The 19,086-nt window shown below is 40.7% G+C and overlaps 1 protein-coding gene across 1 annotated transcript in view; it reads left to right on the top strand.

Moving 5' to 3' along the window:
• mtor (mechanistic target of rapamycin kinase) overlaps nucleotides 1-19,086 on the top strand; it is a 127,066-nt gene that overhangs the window by 74,264 nt on the left and 33,716 nt on the right. Inside the window, exons 30-34 of the mRNA XM_054767890.1 lie at nucleotides 4,035-4,174; nucleotides 9,868-9,968; nucleotides 11,535-11,650; nucleotides 15,178-15,255; nucleotides 15,451-15,558. Of these exons, the coding sequence (XP_054623865.1) occupies nucleotides 4,035-4,174; nucleotides 9,868-9,968; nucleotides 11,535-11,650; nucleotides 15,178-15,255; nucleotides 15,451-15,558 (543 nt within the window). The remainder of the gene's footprint in view (nucleotides 1-4,034; nucleotides 4,175-9,867; nucleotides 9,969-11,534; nucleotides 11,651-15,177; nucleotides 15,256-15,450; nucleotides 15,559-19,086) is intronic.

A 19,086-nucleotide genomic window follows, 5' to 3' on the forward strand; every position in this document is an offset into this window, starting at 1 on the left:
ATATCCCTGGAAGGACGCACAGACCTCTACAGGTTAGATAATGGCACCCTGACTGCTATTAGGTATCTGGAGGAAATCCTTGGACCCATTGTCAGAACCTACGCTGGTGCAGTGGGACCTGGGTTCCTCCTGGTCCACGACAATGCCCGACCTCATGTGGCTAGTGTATGCAGGTAGTTCCTGGAGGATGAAGGAATTGATACCATTGACTGGCCCCCACGTTCACCTGACCTAAACCCAATAGAACCCCTGTGGGACATTATGTTTAGGTCCATCCGGCGCCGCCAGGTTGCTCCTCAGACTGTCCAGGAGCTCATTGATGCCCTGGTCCAGATCTGAGAGGAGATCTGTATATACACACACACACACACACACACACACACACAAACACACACATATATATATATATATATATATATATATATATATATATATATATATATATATATATACACACACACACACACACACACACACACACACACACACACACACACACACACACACACAGTCAAACCTGTCTTAGCGGCCACCTTTATAGAACGGCCATCTGCCTATAGCAGCCGCTGAAAAAACCCCCGCAGCAAATTTACATGTTATAGACCCTGTGTATAGCAGTCACCTGTCCAACGCGGCCAGCGGCCACCCATTTTGTCTCCCTTGGTCAATATCTGACTGCATATAGCGTCCAAATTACCAACTCAAGTAGAAGCTTCATGCACGAAAAAGTTTTGTTTTTCAATCAATGAAGCCGTCGTGTGTAGACTTTAATTACTGAGTCCTAGCTCAGTCACAATCATTCACAAGATCCACACAAACTGTCAGTTGTTCCACATAAAAAAGCCGTTTTCTTTTGAGCTTGCTATTTCCTGGTCAAACATGTAACTTTAAGAGCATTTGCACCAAAACATTACCGCAAAGTAGGCTGGGAACAGGACGTGCTCCCAGCGACGCTACAATAAAAAAAAAACATACGCTAGCATGCATGCGGCAGCGGGAGCAAAACTGATTTCGGTTGTACTTAATTGAAGTATTTTAGAATGTACTCACGTTATTTTTCATCCATCCTCATCCACAAATCCATCAAAGTCCTCATCTTCTCTATTCGACACAAAAAAGCCGTCTTCTTTTCCGTTCGCTACTAGTCTGTTAACTTGTCAGTGTTATTCAGCTCCGAAGCAAAGAAGGAAACTTCTCCTGTTGCTTCTGCCAACTTTATTTATTGAATGCAGCCACCAGAGAGCACACAGAACACACACACACACACACACACACACACACACACACACCTCGCCTTCCTGCTTGCCCACAAGGCAAAGGTTAAACAAGCCCCACTACATAGCTGTCCAGCCAATGCCTGTAAGAAATGACACCGTTTATTTCCTGGTGTGCACTGGTCAATACTGTAATGCCGCTTGTTGTGGGGAAGGAGAGACTCACGTCGCCGATGCACTTTAATGGCTTTATTAACAGCGGAGAATACTGCAGGACTTTACATCCACGCCAACATAAACACACTTCCCAACTCTCTCCAAACTCACAGCTAGCACTGAGCCCAGCTCTCCTGCTCGGGACGCCCACCGTCACTTCCCGTCACTTCCTGATGAACTAAAGCTGTAATGACACTCTGCCGTATAAAAAGTAAAATATAAAAAACAAGCGTAAGACATTACTAGCACAGCTTTGTTCTGTGGGTCGTGGATATATTCTATCAGTTATTATTAAGCCTCTAGCTTCCTTTTAGTAAGTAAAAACCTTGGCTATGATTGCACTACAAAGTACACTTGGAAGAACAAGAAGTGAATAAATGTATTGCAACTGATGTGAAACTGATGAGGGGTAGGATTAAATAAGCTTTGCTTCTTCCTACTCCTTTTTGGACATGCAAAATTGTGAATTGTACTATGTGATGTGCTACTGTTTGACTCATGCATGTTCAGCATGAATTAAAACCATGAACCATGATAATAACAAGCCTAGTAGTGCTGTACAACTTTTATCCACAGTCCGCAGTGCCCTCTAATGGTCAACATTATTATTTTTTCCCCTTTTTTTTCTTTGTTTTTCCTCTACTGGTCAACATTCAAACTGGACACCAACCTGTCTATAGAGGCCGCCTGTCTATAGCGGCCACTTTTGCAGACTCCCTCTAGTGGCCGCTATAGACAAGTTTGACTGTGTGTGTGTATATATATATATATATTCAATACATATGTATTGCGAAGACGTGTATTGTTTGAAGTGCTGCTGTGAGCTATACTTTGAAGTCTTGATATTTTACTTCTACCATTATATAACTGCTGCACATACATTGGTGTGAAAAATGTTTGCCCCCTTCCTGATTTGTTTTTGTTTTTTTTCCATGTTTGTCACACTTAAATGTTTCATCAAACAAATTTAAATATTAGTCAGTGACAACACAAGTGAACACAAAATATAGTTTTAAAGTAAAACTTGATTAAGGGCTACAAAGCTACATGGCCCTGTGTGAAAAAGCGATTGCCCCCCTTAAAACTAATAACTGGTTGGGCCACCCTTAGCAGCAACAACTGCAATCAAGTGTTTGTGATAACTTGCAATGAGTCTCTTACAGCGCTGTGGAGGAATTTTGGCCCACTCATCTTTGCAGAATTGTTGTAGTTCAGCCACATTTTTGAGCATGAACCCACGTTCGTTTCAGCTAGAGGTCACCAACAAATGGCCGGACATTCTCCTTCAGGATTGTTTGGTAGACAGCAGAATTCATGGTTCCATTTATCACAGCACGTCTTCCAGGTCCTGAAGCAGCAAAACACACTCACACTATCACACTACCACCACCATATTTTACTGTTGGTATGATGTTTTTTTTTTTTTCTGAAATGCAGTGGTGTTACTTTAACACCAGATGTAATGGGGCTCGCACCTTCTTCAAAGTTCAACTTTTGTCTCGTCAGACCACAGTGTATTTTCCCAAAGGTCTTGGGGATTATCAAGATGTTTTCTGGAAAAACTGAGACAAGCCTTAATTTTCTTTTTGTTCAGCAGTGGTTTTCGTCTTGGAACTCTGCCATGCATGCCGTTTTTGCCCAGTGTCTTTCTTATTATGGAGTCATGAACAATGAACCTTAACTGAGGCAAGTGAGGCTTGCAGTTCTTTTGATGTTGTTGTGGGGTTTTTTGTGACCTCTTGGATGAGTCATCGCTGCGCTCTTTGGGTAATTTTGGTTGGCCGGTCACTCTTTGGAAGGTTCACCCAAGTTCCATGTTTTCGCCATTTGTGGATAGTGGCTCTCATTGTGGTTCGCTGGAGTCCCAAAGCTTTAGAAATGGCTTTATAACCTTTTTCAGACTGATAAAACTCAAATAAACGTAGTTGTTATGTTTTAACGGCGTTGGGGGGCAGGGGCAATCAGTTTTTCACACAGGGCCATGTAGCTTTGGATTTTTTTCTCCCTTAATAATAAAAAGGTTCATGTAAAAACTGCTTTTTTTGTTCAGTTGTGTTGCCATTGACGAATATTTTAATTTGTGTAATGATCTGAAACATTAAGTGTGACAAACATGCAAAAAAAAAAAGAAATCAGGAAGTGGACGAACACTTTTTTACAGCACTGCATGTATCCGTTTTGCATACATACCTTTTCTTTCTTTTTTTTATGGAGAATGAACAAAATAAAGATTTCATTGCGTAGTATAACTACCTGTTTTACTGTGCATATGACAATAAAACTCTTGAATCTTGAGTCTTGAATACCTGATACAGATAGGATCTTTACACGGTAATCCTGTATGGGAAGCTACAGTTTGTTTGTTTTTTCAGATCAATTACATCAATTTCAAGTGACATCACTATGTAGTGACAATTTATGTAAATAAATGTATATAATTTATATATTTTAAAATCAGTAACATAAAAAACAGGTTTAAGCAAAGTCTTCACACCAAAAATAAATAAGATACGTGGTGTGCACTGTGGTGCAGTTCTTTCACAGTGGTATTTTTGTCATAGGAACAAAGGTTGCGCAATAAAGAACATGTCACTTTCTGACTAGGAAATCCAAGCCACCTGGTACGAGAAGCTCCATGAGTGGGAAGATGCCCTGGTGGCGTACGACAAGAAGATCGACATGAACAAAGAGGATCCAGAGCTCATCCTGGGCAGGATGCGCTGCTTAGAGGCCCTGGGAGAATGGTATGTTTTTGAGACCTTTTGTTTTGACATTATCTTCTAATGGTCTTCTAATATTCCAGCTTTTGAGTTATGTACTGTACAGCAGTGATCCCCAACCCCAAGGCCGTGGGTCATTTGGTACCAGGCCGCACAGAAAGAAAAAATAATTTCCATTATTTCATTTTTTAGTTTTATTTTGAAAAGTGTCCAGATTCTTTCTGTTACATCCGTCTCACTTGACGCATTGTGCGTGTACTAACTTTATCTCATCCCGCACAGATAGACTACTACTGTATTTTTACCATTTTTCTTTCATCTCATATTTGGTGTCAAATGCTGATACTATGTGGGAATGCATAAAGGTAAGTTTTGATGACTTATTGAGTGCTAATGTGCACATTTGTCTCAAGTTAATTCATGCTAGCACACTGCCTTTTACCACACACGTCAAACAGCCATGTAATAATCTTTCTGGAAAAAACTTGGCTTGAACTTGAACTGGTGGATAGTGGGTCGGCATTCATTTTCTGCTTTTAATTTGATGTTATTCATGTCTTGGATTTACACAATACAAAATAAATACGATAAATTAGATTGCTGTAATGTATGAACCCACCCCCGGTCCGCGGGAGATTTGTGGGAACACAAGCCGGTCCGTGGGTCAAAAAAGGTTGGGGACCACTGCTGTACAGTATTGTACAAAAGTGAGTATACCCAACATATTTCAGCAAGCATTTTTAGTGTGTCTTCTCGAGGGACAATACTATACAAGGAAACTTGGGGATATACCGGTACCTTTCAAATAGTCAGTGCACAGCTTGTATAACGGTATAGATTTACTGTTCACTGCGGTTGGCTGGTGACCAGTCCAGGGTGTACCCCCCCTCTCGCCCGGTCAGCTGGGATAGGCTTCAGCATACCCCCACGACCCTAATGAGGATAAGCGGCATAGAAAATGGATGGATGAATTTACTATCCACTGAAAATGAGTCATCACATAGCCATTATTGACTAGCTGGCAACACAAGTGAGTAGCAAGATAATTGTGTCTTGTCTACAGTCAAGCATGATGGTGATCGCGTCATGGTCTGGAGCTGCATGAGTGCTGCAGGCATTGGGGAGCTGCGGTTTATTGAGAGGAAATATGAATTGCAAATGCACCGTGCTATTGTTAAATAGGAAGTGGTTCGCATAGCAGTTTTCCGAAAAAACATGGCCTTGCTGAGGAAGCCGAAGGTGATGGAGTGGCCAAGTATGTCTCCTCTAGACCTGAACCCTATTCAGCACCTGTAGGGTATCATGTGGAAGGAAGGAAGGTGGGGGAGCGTAACGTGTGTAACATTCACAAGCTCCACCAGTGATGTCATCATAGAGGACTAGAAGAGGATTCCTGTAGCAACCCATGCAGCTCTGGTGAATTCCATACCCAAGACGATGAAGGCAGTCCTAGAAAACAATGGTATTTACACTATTGACACTTTGGATAGTAAATCTATACTACCATACAAACTTTACACTGACTACTCTAAAGTATATTCAAGCTTAATTTCTGTTGTACTTTGTGAGGGGCGGACTCATTTTTGTCATATACTGTATATCAGGGGTCACCAACGTCGTGCCCGTGGGCACCAGGTAGCCCCCCACGACCACATGAGGTGCCCGCAAGCCTGCTTTTCATTCAGGTTTTCAGTTAATAATGAAAGAACAGTAGAAAGAAATCCATTCTGAAATACAAAATGTGAGTTGTGGACGCCAGCATTGTGTTAATGTTCTGGTAAAACAAGCATATTTGCTTTGTTTGGGTTTAAAATAAGCTCTGAAAATAAATGTTACAAAAATGAGTTGCTCCTGGCCATTTTCATTTTGTAAAAGTAGCTTTCACAAGGAAAAACGTTGGTGACCCCTGCTGTATATATTAACTATACGGTGCCTTTTCCTAACTAGTTCTGACAAAAATCCCTTTGATGGGGGTGAAAAATTTGAAAAAAGGGTTTCTTCCGCGTTGACCAAAGTAATTCAATCCGGAAAGAATGAACCTGTGGCCGACTCTGGTTAGAGGTGCAGACACTCCACTCTGAAGGCTCGCACTCTAATAAGAGTATTCTTAGGGGAAAAACACAGTCACGTCAAAAGGATCCAACGACGCGGATAGTCACAGAAATCCTGACGCTAAGCAGATGGCCATCTACTTATGTAACTGTCTTGTGTCGTTTTTGTCAACAGTGTCATTTCGGTAAATGATATAATTTTTTTTGGTAACAAAATGATTTTGCTGAAGTTGTGTTTTAATGTTTATGCGTGAGGACCAGTAACGGTCTGACTATTACATAATGCTTGACAGGGTCATGAGTCAAAAGAGATCAAATTTTTGCGAGCACATAGTTTCCTGTCAGGGTAAAGGATATTGTACAGGACCTCGCTGGGCTAATCCAAAACTGGTGTCAAAGAGCTTAAATACAGTTTTATCAATAATAATAATACAGGTCAGTGTCAAGTCTATTTTATTGTTTATAGGTTCAAGCCACAATAGAAGTTATCTCAAGGATCATTGATGTTACAGATCAAAGAACTTTGAACACTTTGAATTGCACTCACTGACTTTGATGCGTTCTCAACTGAGTCCATCAAATGTAAAGTCACAATGAGTGAGCTTTAGGCTTACGTTCACACTGCAGGCTATGATGCAGTTTTTTTTTTTGTTTAAATCCGATTTTTTTATGTGGTCGTTGACATTACTAAACAAATGCAACTTGTTAATGTGAACGCAAAGCGTCTGGAAAGTGACGTGCATACGCAAAAGCACAACGTCACTCGCAAAACCGTGTGTTTACGGAAGTAAAGATTGCTGCCGTGTGTGCTCTAGTGATGTGCGTTACCATTGATTTCATTTCTGAGCTGATACTGGGTAAAATTCAGGCTGGTGTCTGCGATACCGATCCGATACTATGTGCAAATTCACCGAATGTGTCTGGTAAATTTTAATAAGTAGTAAGGAAGGATCAATATTTCCGTGTCAATCTGCACATTGCTAGTGTGCGCTCCTTAATGCGTTTGCGGCAATTTCAAGGATTTTATGCAACGGGAGTCAATATTTTTTCAACCAAATGATTCTGTGTCCGAGATTAACAAGAAAGAGGACAAGAATTCTGGCTTTGGCAGTTTGTAGGCAACTTGCTGCCACGTCTGTTCCGAGGTGCGTGTGGGTGAGTGTCTGAGGCAGAAGTGGCGAGACATTGATGAGACTGCTTTATTAATACCTTTTAAAAATAAGTTTTGGATGAGAAGAACTTTTTCACCTACATTGGTGAAGTACCTTTATCCAAGTGTTGCACAATTAACCATGCCTTTCGATGACTGCCTACATCCGTGAGTACCTTTTAAAGGAAAGCTGCACATTTTTTTTTTATTTTGCCCATTATCTACAGTCCTTATTTGAAACATGAACACATATTTCTTTCCCTTTCTGTGTGTTCTAACAAGAGAAAAGTTAGTATGAGCCAGCTAACAATGCACGTCATGGGAGGTAACCATTTTGACCATGAAGTCCTCAAAAAAATGTTTTATCGTTTTATATACTTGCTGTGATCATGCATTAGCAAGTACATTGATGATAACATGTAATACTTGCAGTATCTTGCCGTATTTTGAAGATTTAAAACATTACCGAAAAACATTACCTATGCGCATTGATTTCACATAGCCAAGGGTAGAAATTGCCAAAATCCAGTGGAAGCAATTTGTTGCTTGTTGATTTTCACTTTACAAGCAAATTGCTCATCTAAGAAGCAATTTTCAGGCAAAAAAAATTGTCAATTTTTTCCAATGTCTTTTCATCAGCCCTTTTAAAGCCGTCTTCAGTTGGAGTTGATTTCTTGTTTGCTTCTAAATATTTGGCGTGCCTGGTTGCTAACGACCGTTGGTGAAGTGTTGATTTAATGTGCTGCTGTATTGCCTCCTTTTTCACCCTGTTGCTACCAGTCACAAGAGCCGACCCACGATCTGAACCAGTACCATGTTCCTTGCACACCTCACACCAAATTTCGTAAACACAATCGTCGTCCTTGACTTTATAACCAATGTCCGTGTTCATTTCTTTCATCTACTTCCGAACTGTTTTTAACAAGCTGGTTATGGCGACATGAGATGCACCAGGTCTCGGTGGCAGCTGTCGTCCATCACTCACCGTCGGCGTCCAGGAACTGTCACTGGTGCCTGTGGAGGGGCCTGCTGAGGTTGAGGCCAAATGAGAAACCGCGGGCTTATCCAAGTCATCGGCCGTTCTTTTTTGTTTTTTCGGAGGGTTGTTATTGTTAGTGTTGTCCCGCTCCGAGTGACATGAGTCCGCCTAGGCAAAATACTTAGAAATCATTGTGTTCAGTCTTCAGACGGCCAGCTAAAACAGCAGCAGGACCACCATATTTGTTTCCAACAGCAACAGAAGATCTGCTGCAACACATATCGTGATTGGATGGGAGTATGTTTCACGACCAATCAGAGATCTGCTTTCATACGCACCATGGCCATAATATCGTAATACCGTACTTTCCAGCGCAATTTGGTTTTCGCAAATTATATTGCGCCCTTATTCCCGTGACTGAACTGACCCGATCAAACGCAAAATAATTAGTCTTAGATGGAAAATCTGTACGATTTTGGCAGTTTTTGCACGCATTTAGCGTCTTGCGTCAGGTTAATTTCGGTCCATGATACCCCGTAGGAGCTAATGCGACTTCCTTCAACAACAGCAGCATAGAAACAGCAACAACACTTCCAATGTCCGCTCCCATTGGGATGACTGTGTCTTCCAGCACAAGACTTGTGCTCCAGTCCTCAGGTAAAAAATGCTGACAGCAAACGAGCCTCTTGTTGAGTCTTCGTAGGGACATTGAATATCCACTCTTCCATCTCTCCCATTGCAGTGGCTTGAGGCGTTGTGAGTGACCCTGAGACTAGCGGCTAGTGAGGCGTTGTGTTACTCCGCCAGAAAAAAAGTATCGTTTTTCGTGTTAGCTGCTACAATAACAATATCGCAGTAGGTTTGTTAATACAGGTCACTGGAACATTGTTGCCATTTTTCTGAGGGTTTTTTGTTAAGATATATGCGACTTGACCGTTCATACTGCAGTCGCATCGCATACATATCGGATTTATATCTACATACGAATGAGGCCTGAGTCGCATTTGAAACATTTTTAATTGCGCTGTTCACACTGACATGAAAAAAATCAGATACAGGTCACATATGAGCAACAAAAATCGGAATTCACCTGCAGTTGAATATAGCCATAGAGGCATATATTTTCTTAAACACATTCTTAAAATAATTTTACGTTACTCCTATGTCTCATCTACAACAAAAATGACATAACATAGAAACTTGTGAATATTTGTCTAAAATCAGCACATATGAGTCTTTCGCACTGATTTCTGAGGGCTTTCATTTTGAAAGACCACAACATATTGCATTAAGACTTGACATGATTTTGTCTGTTCTTTACCAGAAGTCGTTCTCTAGTAATTAAACAGCAATTTCCTTCAAATACTGTATATTTCTAGGATCAAAATAAATTAGTCTTTATGTTTTTTAGGGCTTTTTAAGGCACACATCACATTGCATTTAGATTTTTTTTTTTTAAATCCAAAGGGCAATATTTTGATTGTGCATATGCAATTCAAGCACGTGCTAATTTTTATTGGGTGTTCTTTTCCTTCAGGGGCCAGTTACACCAGCAGTGCTGTGAGGAATGGACACTCGTGAGTGAAGAAACCCAGGCCAAGATGGCTCGTATGGCTGCTGCAGCTGCTTGGGGCCTAGGTAAGGGCCTAGGATAGGGCCTAAATGGATGACTTAGGGGTGTAACGGTACGCCATAATCACAGTTCGGTATGTACCTGAGTTTTAAAGTCACGGTTGGGTTCATTTTTGGTACGGCAAGGGAACAAAATGCAAAACAAAAAAAAATTGCTGCATTTTTGTGTAAACAACTTTAAAAAATTCAAATACCAGTACAACAATAATTTATTGTAAATCCCCAGTAAAAACATTAAGACAATAATCCCTCATGTATCGCGGTTAATTGTTTCCATACCCAACCTCGATAAATGAATTTACGCAAAGTAGGTTTCCTTTTTTATAAATCAATGATTTTCATAGTTGTGCATAACATAATTTCTACGTAAGTTTTTTTAAAAATAATATTACAGCCCTCAGACATACGATAACACCCCTACAGTGCACTTTACCCCAATATAGTAGGTATAATCGGAGAAAATAAGCTATTTAAGACATAAATAATACTTGTGCTTGTGTGTTTCAAGAAATTGTCTTCCGGACGGGTGGACAGGAAGCGACGTCGGGGATTCAGGGTTGGGTTTTAGCTGGAGTATGGCCACAGCTGTACCCCGTCGTGTTATTATTCTGATTATGATGATTATTGTTAATATTTTGCCAGCTGTGAGATCATTCTAACCGGCAATATTTGTTGTTGACATCAATCAAACTTAGTGCCTGTGACACGTCGTGGCCGTAATTAATGAATTTACCAACCACGTTAGAGTGAGGCCGTGATTTTCAGACCGCACAGTGGCGATGGACGACTGTAAAATAAATATGAAAAATAGTTTATAAAGTTTCTTTTTAGGAAAGTGCCATGATGCAGACGACTGTAAAAGTAACAGTTTGAAAAGTCTTTTTCGCACTCTAATACATACATCATAATACATTTTCTTTTTAGTAAGTGAAGATTCCTTATTGGCTGAAATGCAGCATTAACAGTTCCAGTTTCTCCATCTCTACTTAAAATTGCCGGCACACTGCTAAAGACTTATCCGTTTACATATTACGTAAGGCCAAGTATTCCCAAACAGGAGGCTTTTACGTAAAAGGGTTTTAAAGCGCTGGCTTCTCCTTGGCATTTTTGCTAGCCGTGACTCCTGCTTGCGAAAATCTGGAATTGACTGTCTTTTTTTTATCGAGTGGATGTGTGATTATGGGCAGTTACACTTCATGTCCCTCACTCAATGTGTGGCATGTGGGAAATTGATATACCTCTGTACCATACCAAATGTTCCGTATTGAAAAATCAGATTATGAATACATGTACTGTAACACCCCTACTCTATAGAATAAAAAAATATATAAAAGAAAAAGAACAGGGTCCAGTCTTCCTCTATGGTCTATTGGTAGAGGGAAAACAACACAGTTAAAGAGCATCCCCTGAGCTTTGTGGTCTGTGGGTTTGACTTGTCTATATGAGAACTATCTTTTATATGTCATGTTTGTTGTCCATGTGGTATGTACATTATGTTATGGTCAGCAAAGTTAAAAAGATCATTGCACCCTTGAGCGTGTCTTTTTTGGACTTGATTGTTTTCCCTTTCAGGGCATTGGGACAGCATGGAGGAATATACATGCATGATCCCGAGAGATACCCACGACGGCGCCTTCTATAGAGCAGTGCTAGCCCTGCATCAGGATCTGTTCTCATTGGCCCAGCAGGTACGTTTACATCATCTGAAATACACCCAACGAAGCGGACTTCCACCCGCCACCCCCATTTACCGGCTGTATTTTTAGAAAACGTCTCATAAAAACATGCCTTGAGAATATGCTATAGTCTGACAGTGGTCTGGAATTTTCATTAGTCTTTGAAGCAATGCATTAACCTCATTGGACACTGTAAAGACGCGTAAAAATATCTATACGTATATCCCAGACCCAATTGAATTCCCTTATTGCCTCATTCTGTTCGTTTTTTTTTTTTAATAATGTGATGCCTATATGGTACTGTAAGCGTTATGTAACTCACTTTTGAAGTGTAAAAGCATCAGTTTTCAGGTTCACACAATTAAGGCATCTATTTTGTTCATGTCTATAAGGTATGTTGGAATAATTAGTCTCCTCTGGATGGCTACAAGAGGAGAATTCTTTATTGCCCTGCAATTCAACTCGAAATCTCCTCATTGGAGTGCAGACCTCCCCGCCATGGCGGAAACACTAGGGTCTGCGTATCAACACAAAGGATTCCTGGATGATGCTAATGTTGAGAGTTGTCAACCAAATGTCCAGAAGCTGAGAAATGTGATATCCCTTTTAATTGCAATCTACCAGTAGTGACTTGCTTTGACTTTAGCCCTTTGCACCACTTGAGTGCTTAGGCTGCTGACAAATGTCCTCTATTTCTACCCGCAGTACTTCACTGATATTGAAAACATCATATATTTGTCAAAAAAATTAGGAAATCGGAGTGGTCTTATATTTGGGGTTGTCTTATAGTCCTGTCTTTGAATGGTAAATGTGTCAAATATTTGTCTTAAGAAAGATAAGGTTACCTAAAAGAAGTTTATTTTCCTGGAATATTGCCTGATTAAAAACCAAAATGGCACCCGATGACGCCATTTGTAGTCTGCCTTGACCGAACAAATCCTAAATGACTGAGCCCTTCCTATACAGCTGAGATGATCTCACTGGAGCTGGATGCCAACACTTCTAATGAATGCAAGCTTGAGCATTACCATTAGTAAACGCCTGCTTGTCCAATTTCCTGGGATTCATCCACTGCATCCCCTTTTCACGACAAAGCTCCCTCAAATCTTGTTCTCTGTGCTCTCTGTGCTCCGTCCTCAACCTAGCCCCCCTCTAAGGCGAGAGATTAGATCCAGGTGTGGCCAATAGGACTGAATTGTGAAAGCAGACTTCTGATTCTAGCTGACACCGAGCCACTCAAAATGAATAATGAGGGATGAAAAGCAGATGGAGCACGGACGAAGGCTTAAATGTCAACATGAGCTCAGTCTAGTCTTCCGGATGTGGTTCCTAATCTTCGCACTTAACTTCTTTTGATTTCACAGGGGTTTGGTTCTGTCCTCGTGCTCTACCCCCAACATGCAGATGTGCTCTACCAATCCTAGAGCGCATCTGTGTGTCTGTGCACAATTTGAGGCCGCTCTATAAATTGTGGTGTTTTGTCTGTCCCGACAATGGTTTGTAGCCACACCAGTCTGAGGGAACATGATATAAGCGATCTCCTACTCTGTGTTTAATGTATACATGCAGCAAAACTTTGTTTTATTCACCAGACAGAGTTGACACCAATGTTTGTCTCTGCAGAGGCTGATTTGTCCCACACCATTCATATAGCAGCTTACACACTATGCTTTAATGATATAGACGTTTTTTTCAAGTGCATATAAGCACAATATTTAAGGAAGAGAACAGATACACTACATTTATCAGGAGTCATCTGGTCTGCACATTTCCACCGAGGGCCCCAGTGCAGTTATTGAGGTGTACACAGAGCCCTAACTGTGGTTGTAAAGAAGCTAGTCTCATTGTAACCTTGTCTTGAAATCCCCTTCTGTTGTTGTGCATGCCTGCATAGGTGTTTTGGTATGCCATGCCTACACCCCCTTCCCCGTGGAACAATAATTATTGGGAGTTGGCCTGAAACAGCTGTGTGCCCTGGCCTCCTAGGAATTCACATTCTTCTAAATTTTTCACATCTTCTCAAGGAACAATAATATAGAAAGTGAACTTGGATATGCGTCAGAGTAGTCCTTGGTCAGCTTGTATAGCAGTATAAATTTACTATGCAGTGAAAATGAGTCATCACATTGCCATTATTATCTTAATAGCTGGCAACACATGTGAGTACACATCATGATGAAGTTGTCCAAATTGTGTCCGAAGTGTCAACAATTAGTGTGAGCACCACTGAGCAGCACTGCCTTAATCCTCTTGGGCATGGAATTGAGCAGAGCTGCGCAGGTTGTTACTGGAACCCCCGTCCCCTCCTCCATGATAACATCACTGGTGGAATATATATCCCAGCAAGTCTTCCAGGTTCTGAAGCAGCAAAGCAGCACCAGACCATTACACTACCACCACCATATTTTACTGTCGGTATGATGATCTTTTTCTGAAATGCAGCGTTTGCCAGATGTAATGGGACATGCACCTTCAAAAAAAAAAAATTCTCATCATTTTCCCAAAGGTCTTAGGGATCGTCGAGATGTTTTCAGACAAACACTGATGTTAACTGAGGCAAGTGAGGCCTGCAGGTTTTGGGATGTCGTTGTGGGGTCTTTTGTGACCTTTGGGATGAGTCATCACTGCGCTCTTGGGGTAATTTTGGTTGACCAGCCACTCCTGGGAAGGTTCACCACTGTTCCATGTTTTCACCATTTGCGGATAATGGCTCTAACTGTGGTTCGATGGAGTCCCAAAGCTTGGGTGTGGGAAACGGGGCGGCAATCACTTTTTCACACAAGGCCATGTAGGTGTGGACTTTTTTCTCCCTTAATAATAAAAAGTTTCATTTAAGAATTGCATTTTGTGTTCAGTTGTTTTGTCATTGACTAATATTTAAATTGTTTGATGATCTGAAACATTTAAGTGTGACAAACATGCAAAAAAATAAGAAATCAGGAAGAAGGCAAACACTTTTTCACACCACTATATTTAGACAATAATGGCTGTGTTGAGTCATTTTTTAATCTGACTACAGTGTAGTAGATTTTGCCCCTTCAGAGATATACTGTACTGCACTGGTTGTTACTGAAATGTTAGGGGTTTCCCCACTTAAATGTATAATTCTTGGGTCAATGTTTCGACTATACTGTATACCCACACCTGAAGTTACGTAACGTCCATACTGTTTCTTTCAACAGTTAATTTAATTCTTCTTATAAAACACTTAGCAGCACATTTAAAGTCTTAAGTCATACACCACTGCACCACTGTTGGCAGGGCTCGCTATCACTGCTATATGAGCAGTAAAACTTAACTTGTTTTCCCTCATTTTGTCAACTATCTTTTTATAGTCAAGCCTTCGTCCATCACCAGTTGGTCTTGATTCATTTTTAAAAGCACGATATTAAAATGTGTGGCCAGTGTTGCTGCCTATTAATAGATGTACACATCAAGGTGCAGATGTATATTTTACAATAATTGCAATACTAAAGAGGCTACTCGTGCAGTTTTGGTGCATGAGAGCATCTTCTAAGTATGTTGTATTTGTTTTGCAGTGCATTGACAAAGCAAGAGACCTACTGGATGCTGAGCTGACAGCCATGGCTGGAGAGAGCTACAGTCGAGCCTATGGGGTAAACAGTAAAATACAGTCAAAATTAATTGTACGAACGCTGTTTGACTTCCCAAGAATTTCCACTGTATCTTGTACAGTTCTGCGCCACCACCGCACATGTTCACGTGTACAAGTCGTGTACATTTACAGTATTTGGTCTCCCCATAAATCGTAATATTTGGAATCATAACCGACACATTCATGTGTTTTTCAGGCCATGGTGTCATGCCAGATGCTGTCAGAGCTGGAGGAGGTGATCCAGTACAAGCTTGTGCCCGAGAGGAGGGACATTATTAGGGAAACGTGGTGGGAGAGGCTTCAGGTAAACCTCAACCCTTCAGTATGATGTATGGAGTGTGCACACACAACCATGAACTCACGTGTGAAAGCTTAAATGCAGCTTAAAGCAGATGTTGAAAGGTCTACTGTTGCTCAAGGGAGGCATTGTAAGACTAACATCATACCGTTTGTGCAGACATGAATGCACGAGTGCTTTCCCAGCACAGCCTAAGAGTCGCGACTATATCAGGGAAGCATGGAGAGCTCGTCTGCTTCCCAATTCTAATGTTTTGTACTGTAGATAGATGGATGATAGACCAACAACTGTATTATATCTTCACGAGAGAAAGTACTAAAGAAATAAAACGTGGATATACTTTAGAGCAATTGATGTTACGGTTGGGAATCGTTTACAGATTATACGATACCGGTGCCAAATACCGGTACTTTTGAAACGGTGCTGGTGCCTAAACTGTGCCCGAATTTTGGAACATGCAAGTTAAACAGAATAGTCATTCAAATACTTCAATGATATAAATAAAATGTATTTAAAAAGTCATAAATTCACCATCATGAAATAACATCCACAGCACTGACTCATAATTATCACAGCAAAGCAGCAGCAGCAATACAGAACACATAGAATGTGCAAAAAAAAAAATCCTAAGATTTTACAGTACTTAAGAGCATACATTGCCCACAATTTTAGCAGAAATTGACAATTAATACATAATTCTGGCGATGTTAGACTGCTGTTGCAAGTGTGTGTTTGCTTGTTAAACTGACATGCAAAAGTCGTGTATTCATTGAGCAAAATTAAGTTAGTTTAATGGCCTGCTTGTGTCGTAATGTTTGGTTTTGGTGTTTCGGTGTTCATGAATGCACCTTGCTGACTGTGATTGGGGGATAATGAGGTAGTATTGTGTGATGGCAAAGAGAGCAACGGAGAAGCGTTTGTGCGGGTTTAAGAATGCAGTGTTGCAATACAGCACTGCTGTTTGCGTGTTAAGATTAGTAATAAAGTTTAAAAAGAGCGTGTGACTTTGTGCCTCTGTAGGGACGTTACATTACTTACAAGACGATACTTGCACAATATCACCTTCAAGCACTTGTTGCAGGTGGCTGAGTCTACATTCATACAGCACGGAAATGAGGCACCGATTGCTACTTAGTGTTTTCAGCCGGTTACTGCCGTTTACGTTGACACCGGTGCCATTATGATATTGGGTTTCTGTAGTCGGCTGTACAGCTTGTATAGGAGTAGAGATTTACTATCCACTGGCATTCGGCATGTTTGTGTGTGACAAGCTGAGCTAGAATGTCCACTAAAATAGAGGTAGATGTCCACTAAAATAGAACAGTCCTTATTTTTATCAGCACCAAAGTTTTCTTCTTTGGTTTGTGTTACCACTCCATAAATATTTTATGACAGCTCATTGGATGTCCACATACTTGTGAGTCAGCATTCTCGACTATGAAAATATACGAATTTTCACGCAGATTTGTGATTTTTTATGTCTGGGGCTCTAATAGTGTTAAAAAAACGTATTTCGAAGGTCGTAAACAGGTTTTTTATGTTCCAACTCCAAAAACATTTGATTTATAAATAAGGAATCTCACTTTGTGGAAATTCACTTATCACGGTCAGGTCTCGAACTGTGGTAAATGAGGAATTACTCTTTAGCCTTTTGTAACAGAAGACTTTTGTAACTGCAAATATGTGACCTCTCTGAGACTGCTTTTACGTGTGGACATGCTACAGACATGTGTGTGAATACCAGGCAGCCGTGTGACTAAGTGTTAAGAGTATTAAGAAGAAGTCATCTTATTTGGGCTGAACAAAGATTTACGTCAATTTTATGTAGTTTAATTCAGAATTGTAAAAAATTATTTTTTTTTTCTTCCATTTGTTCTCTTAAACCATTATTGGTAAAATATGCTAGCCGGTGGTGTTCTTATATTTTTTGGTTGACAAAAATGTAATCTTGAGCAGGTGACATACGGCACTTGCCCTTTTGATTGCCAATAGCAGCTTATCGTAAACACACAGCACAAAAGAACAGAGGGTCATCAGCTCTAACCACTATCTCACTCACGGTGCGATCAAGATACACACAAGGCGTGCTGGGAAGCGCATGCACACACTTCCCTAACACAAGTACCTTGTACGTCTTGCTGGTGGCGCCACATCTACAGTAATGGAGCACCAGAAAAAGGTAATGATGCTGCAGGAGCAGGACTTTTTCTTCTTTAACTTTTCTTAATATTGTAAAGGTAGGTTTATTTCGCCATTATGAGTGAATGAAGGAACACTACATGTCTTCATAGAAGACATAGCAATTTTGATCAGCATCGTCATCATCATCATCAGGAGATATACGTACTTGGTCACTCCATCATCTTCCCTTCAACGTCCTTAGCAAGACACTCGCCATCTTGTTGTGCTTGGACTCATCATCATGTTGGAAAACTGCCATGTGCCCCAAATTCTGCTTCACAATGTCACAGGACTTGTGGGAATTCATGTTTCCACTGCGAACCCTGGATCCCCAGTACTGGCAGCGCTCATGCAGCCCCAGACCATGATGCTACCACCATCACCACCACGCTTGATTGTGGCAAGACACAATTATGTTCAGTCATTTGTGTTGCCTGTTATTTAGGCAATAATGGCTGTGGCGACTCAGTTTCAATGGATAGTAAATCTATACTGCTATACGAGCGGTACATTGACTACTCTAGAGTATATCCAAGTTTATCAAGCTTTCTGTATTGTTGTTGCTTGACAAGATACACACTTATAAAAATGTTTGCTGAAATGTGAGGATTGTACTCACTTTTGTGAGATACTGTAGTGATAGATCCTTGGTCTCATGGTTTGAAATGGCACCTGGCAGAATTCCTGCTGGTGATTTTTCAAAACGTTCCGACTTAAGAGTTGAAAAGAAAATATTTCCAGACACACACAATTCCCTCTGCAGTAAAATGAAGGTACCCTTGACCAGACTTTTTTTCCCCAAAGATGAGACTTTCTTTGCGATCTTTTGAGCAAACAGACAGACACGTTTCTTTTCTTTTTTTACCATAATGATTTATCTGAGACTACCCTTAAGTTCCTGTCCCACTTATATGCTGTGCTTTTTATTTTATTTTATTGTGTCATTTGTCGAAACCTTGTAGGCTGCTATCCTGAACCACTGTTTTTCGAGACTTTTTCTTCTGTCAAGTTGACTGAAAATTGTAAAAAACTGAGATCCCCTCAGAAAAGTTCTCCCAAGGAAATGTCATTTTTTTGTCCAAAATCACTTGAAATAAGGTAATCGCCTCAATGCAAAAAGACTTAAAATATTGCGTTACACACTCAAGAAGAATTTATAATACTGCCTTCCTCATGAAATGATATCAGCGCAGAGAATGCCAGTGGTTACTTCTTGAAAATACATAAAACATGACCTATATGTGTGGGGAGCTTTTTCTGGCACGTGGGACTGCCCTCACGTGTGGGGGTGTTGAAACGGCAATAATAGCCCCCAGGGTTTTTAACAATATGACCCTCATGAGCACCATCTCA

This window comes from Dunckerocampus dactyliophorus, chromosome 1 (genome assembly GCF_027744805.1).
Source record: "Dunckerocampus dactyliophorus isolate RoL2022-P2 chromosome 1, RoL_Ddac_1.1, whole genome shotgun sequence".
Classification (NCBI taxonomy): Eukaryota; Metazoa; Chordata; class Actinopteri; order Syngnathiformes; family Syngnathidae; genus Dunckerocampus; species Dunckerocampus dactyliophorus.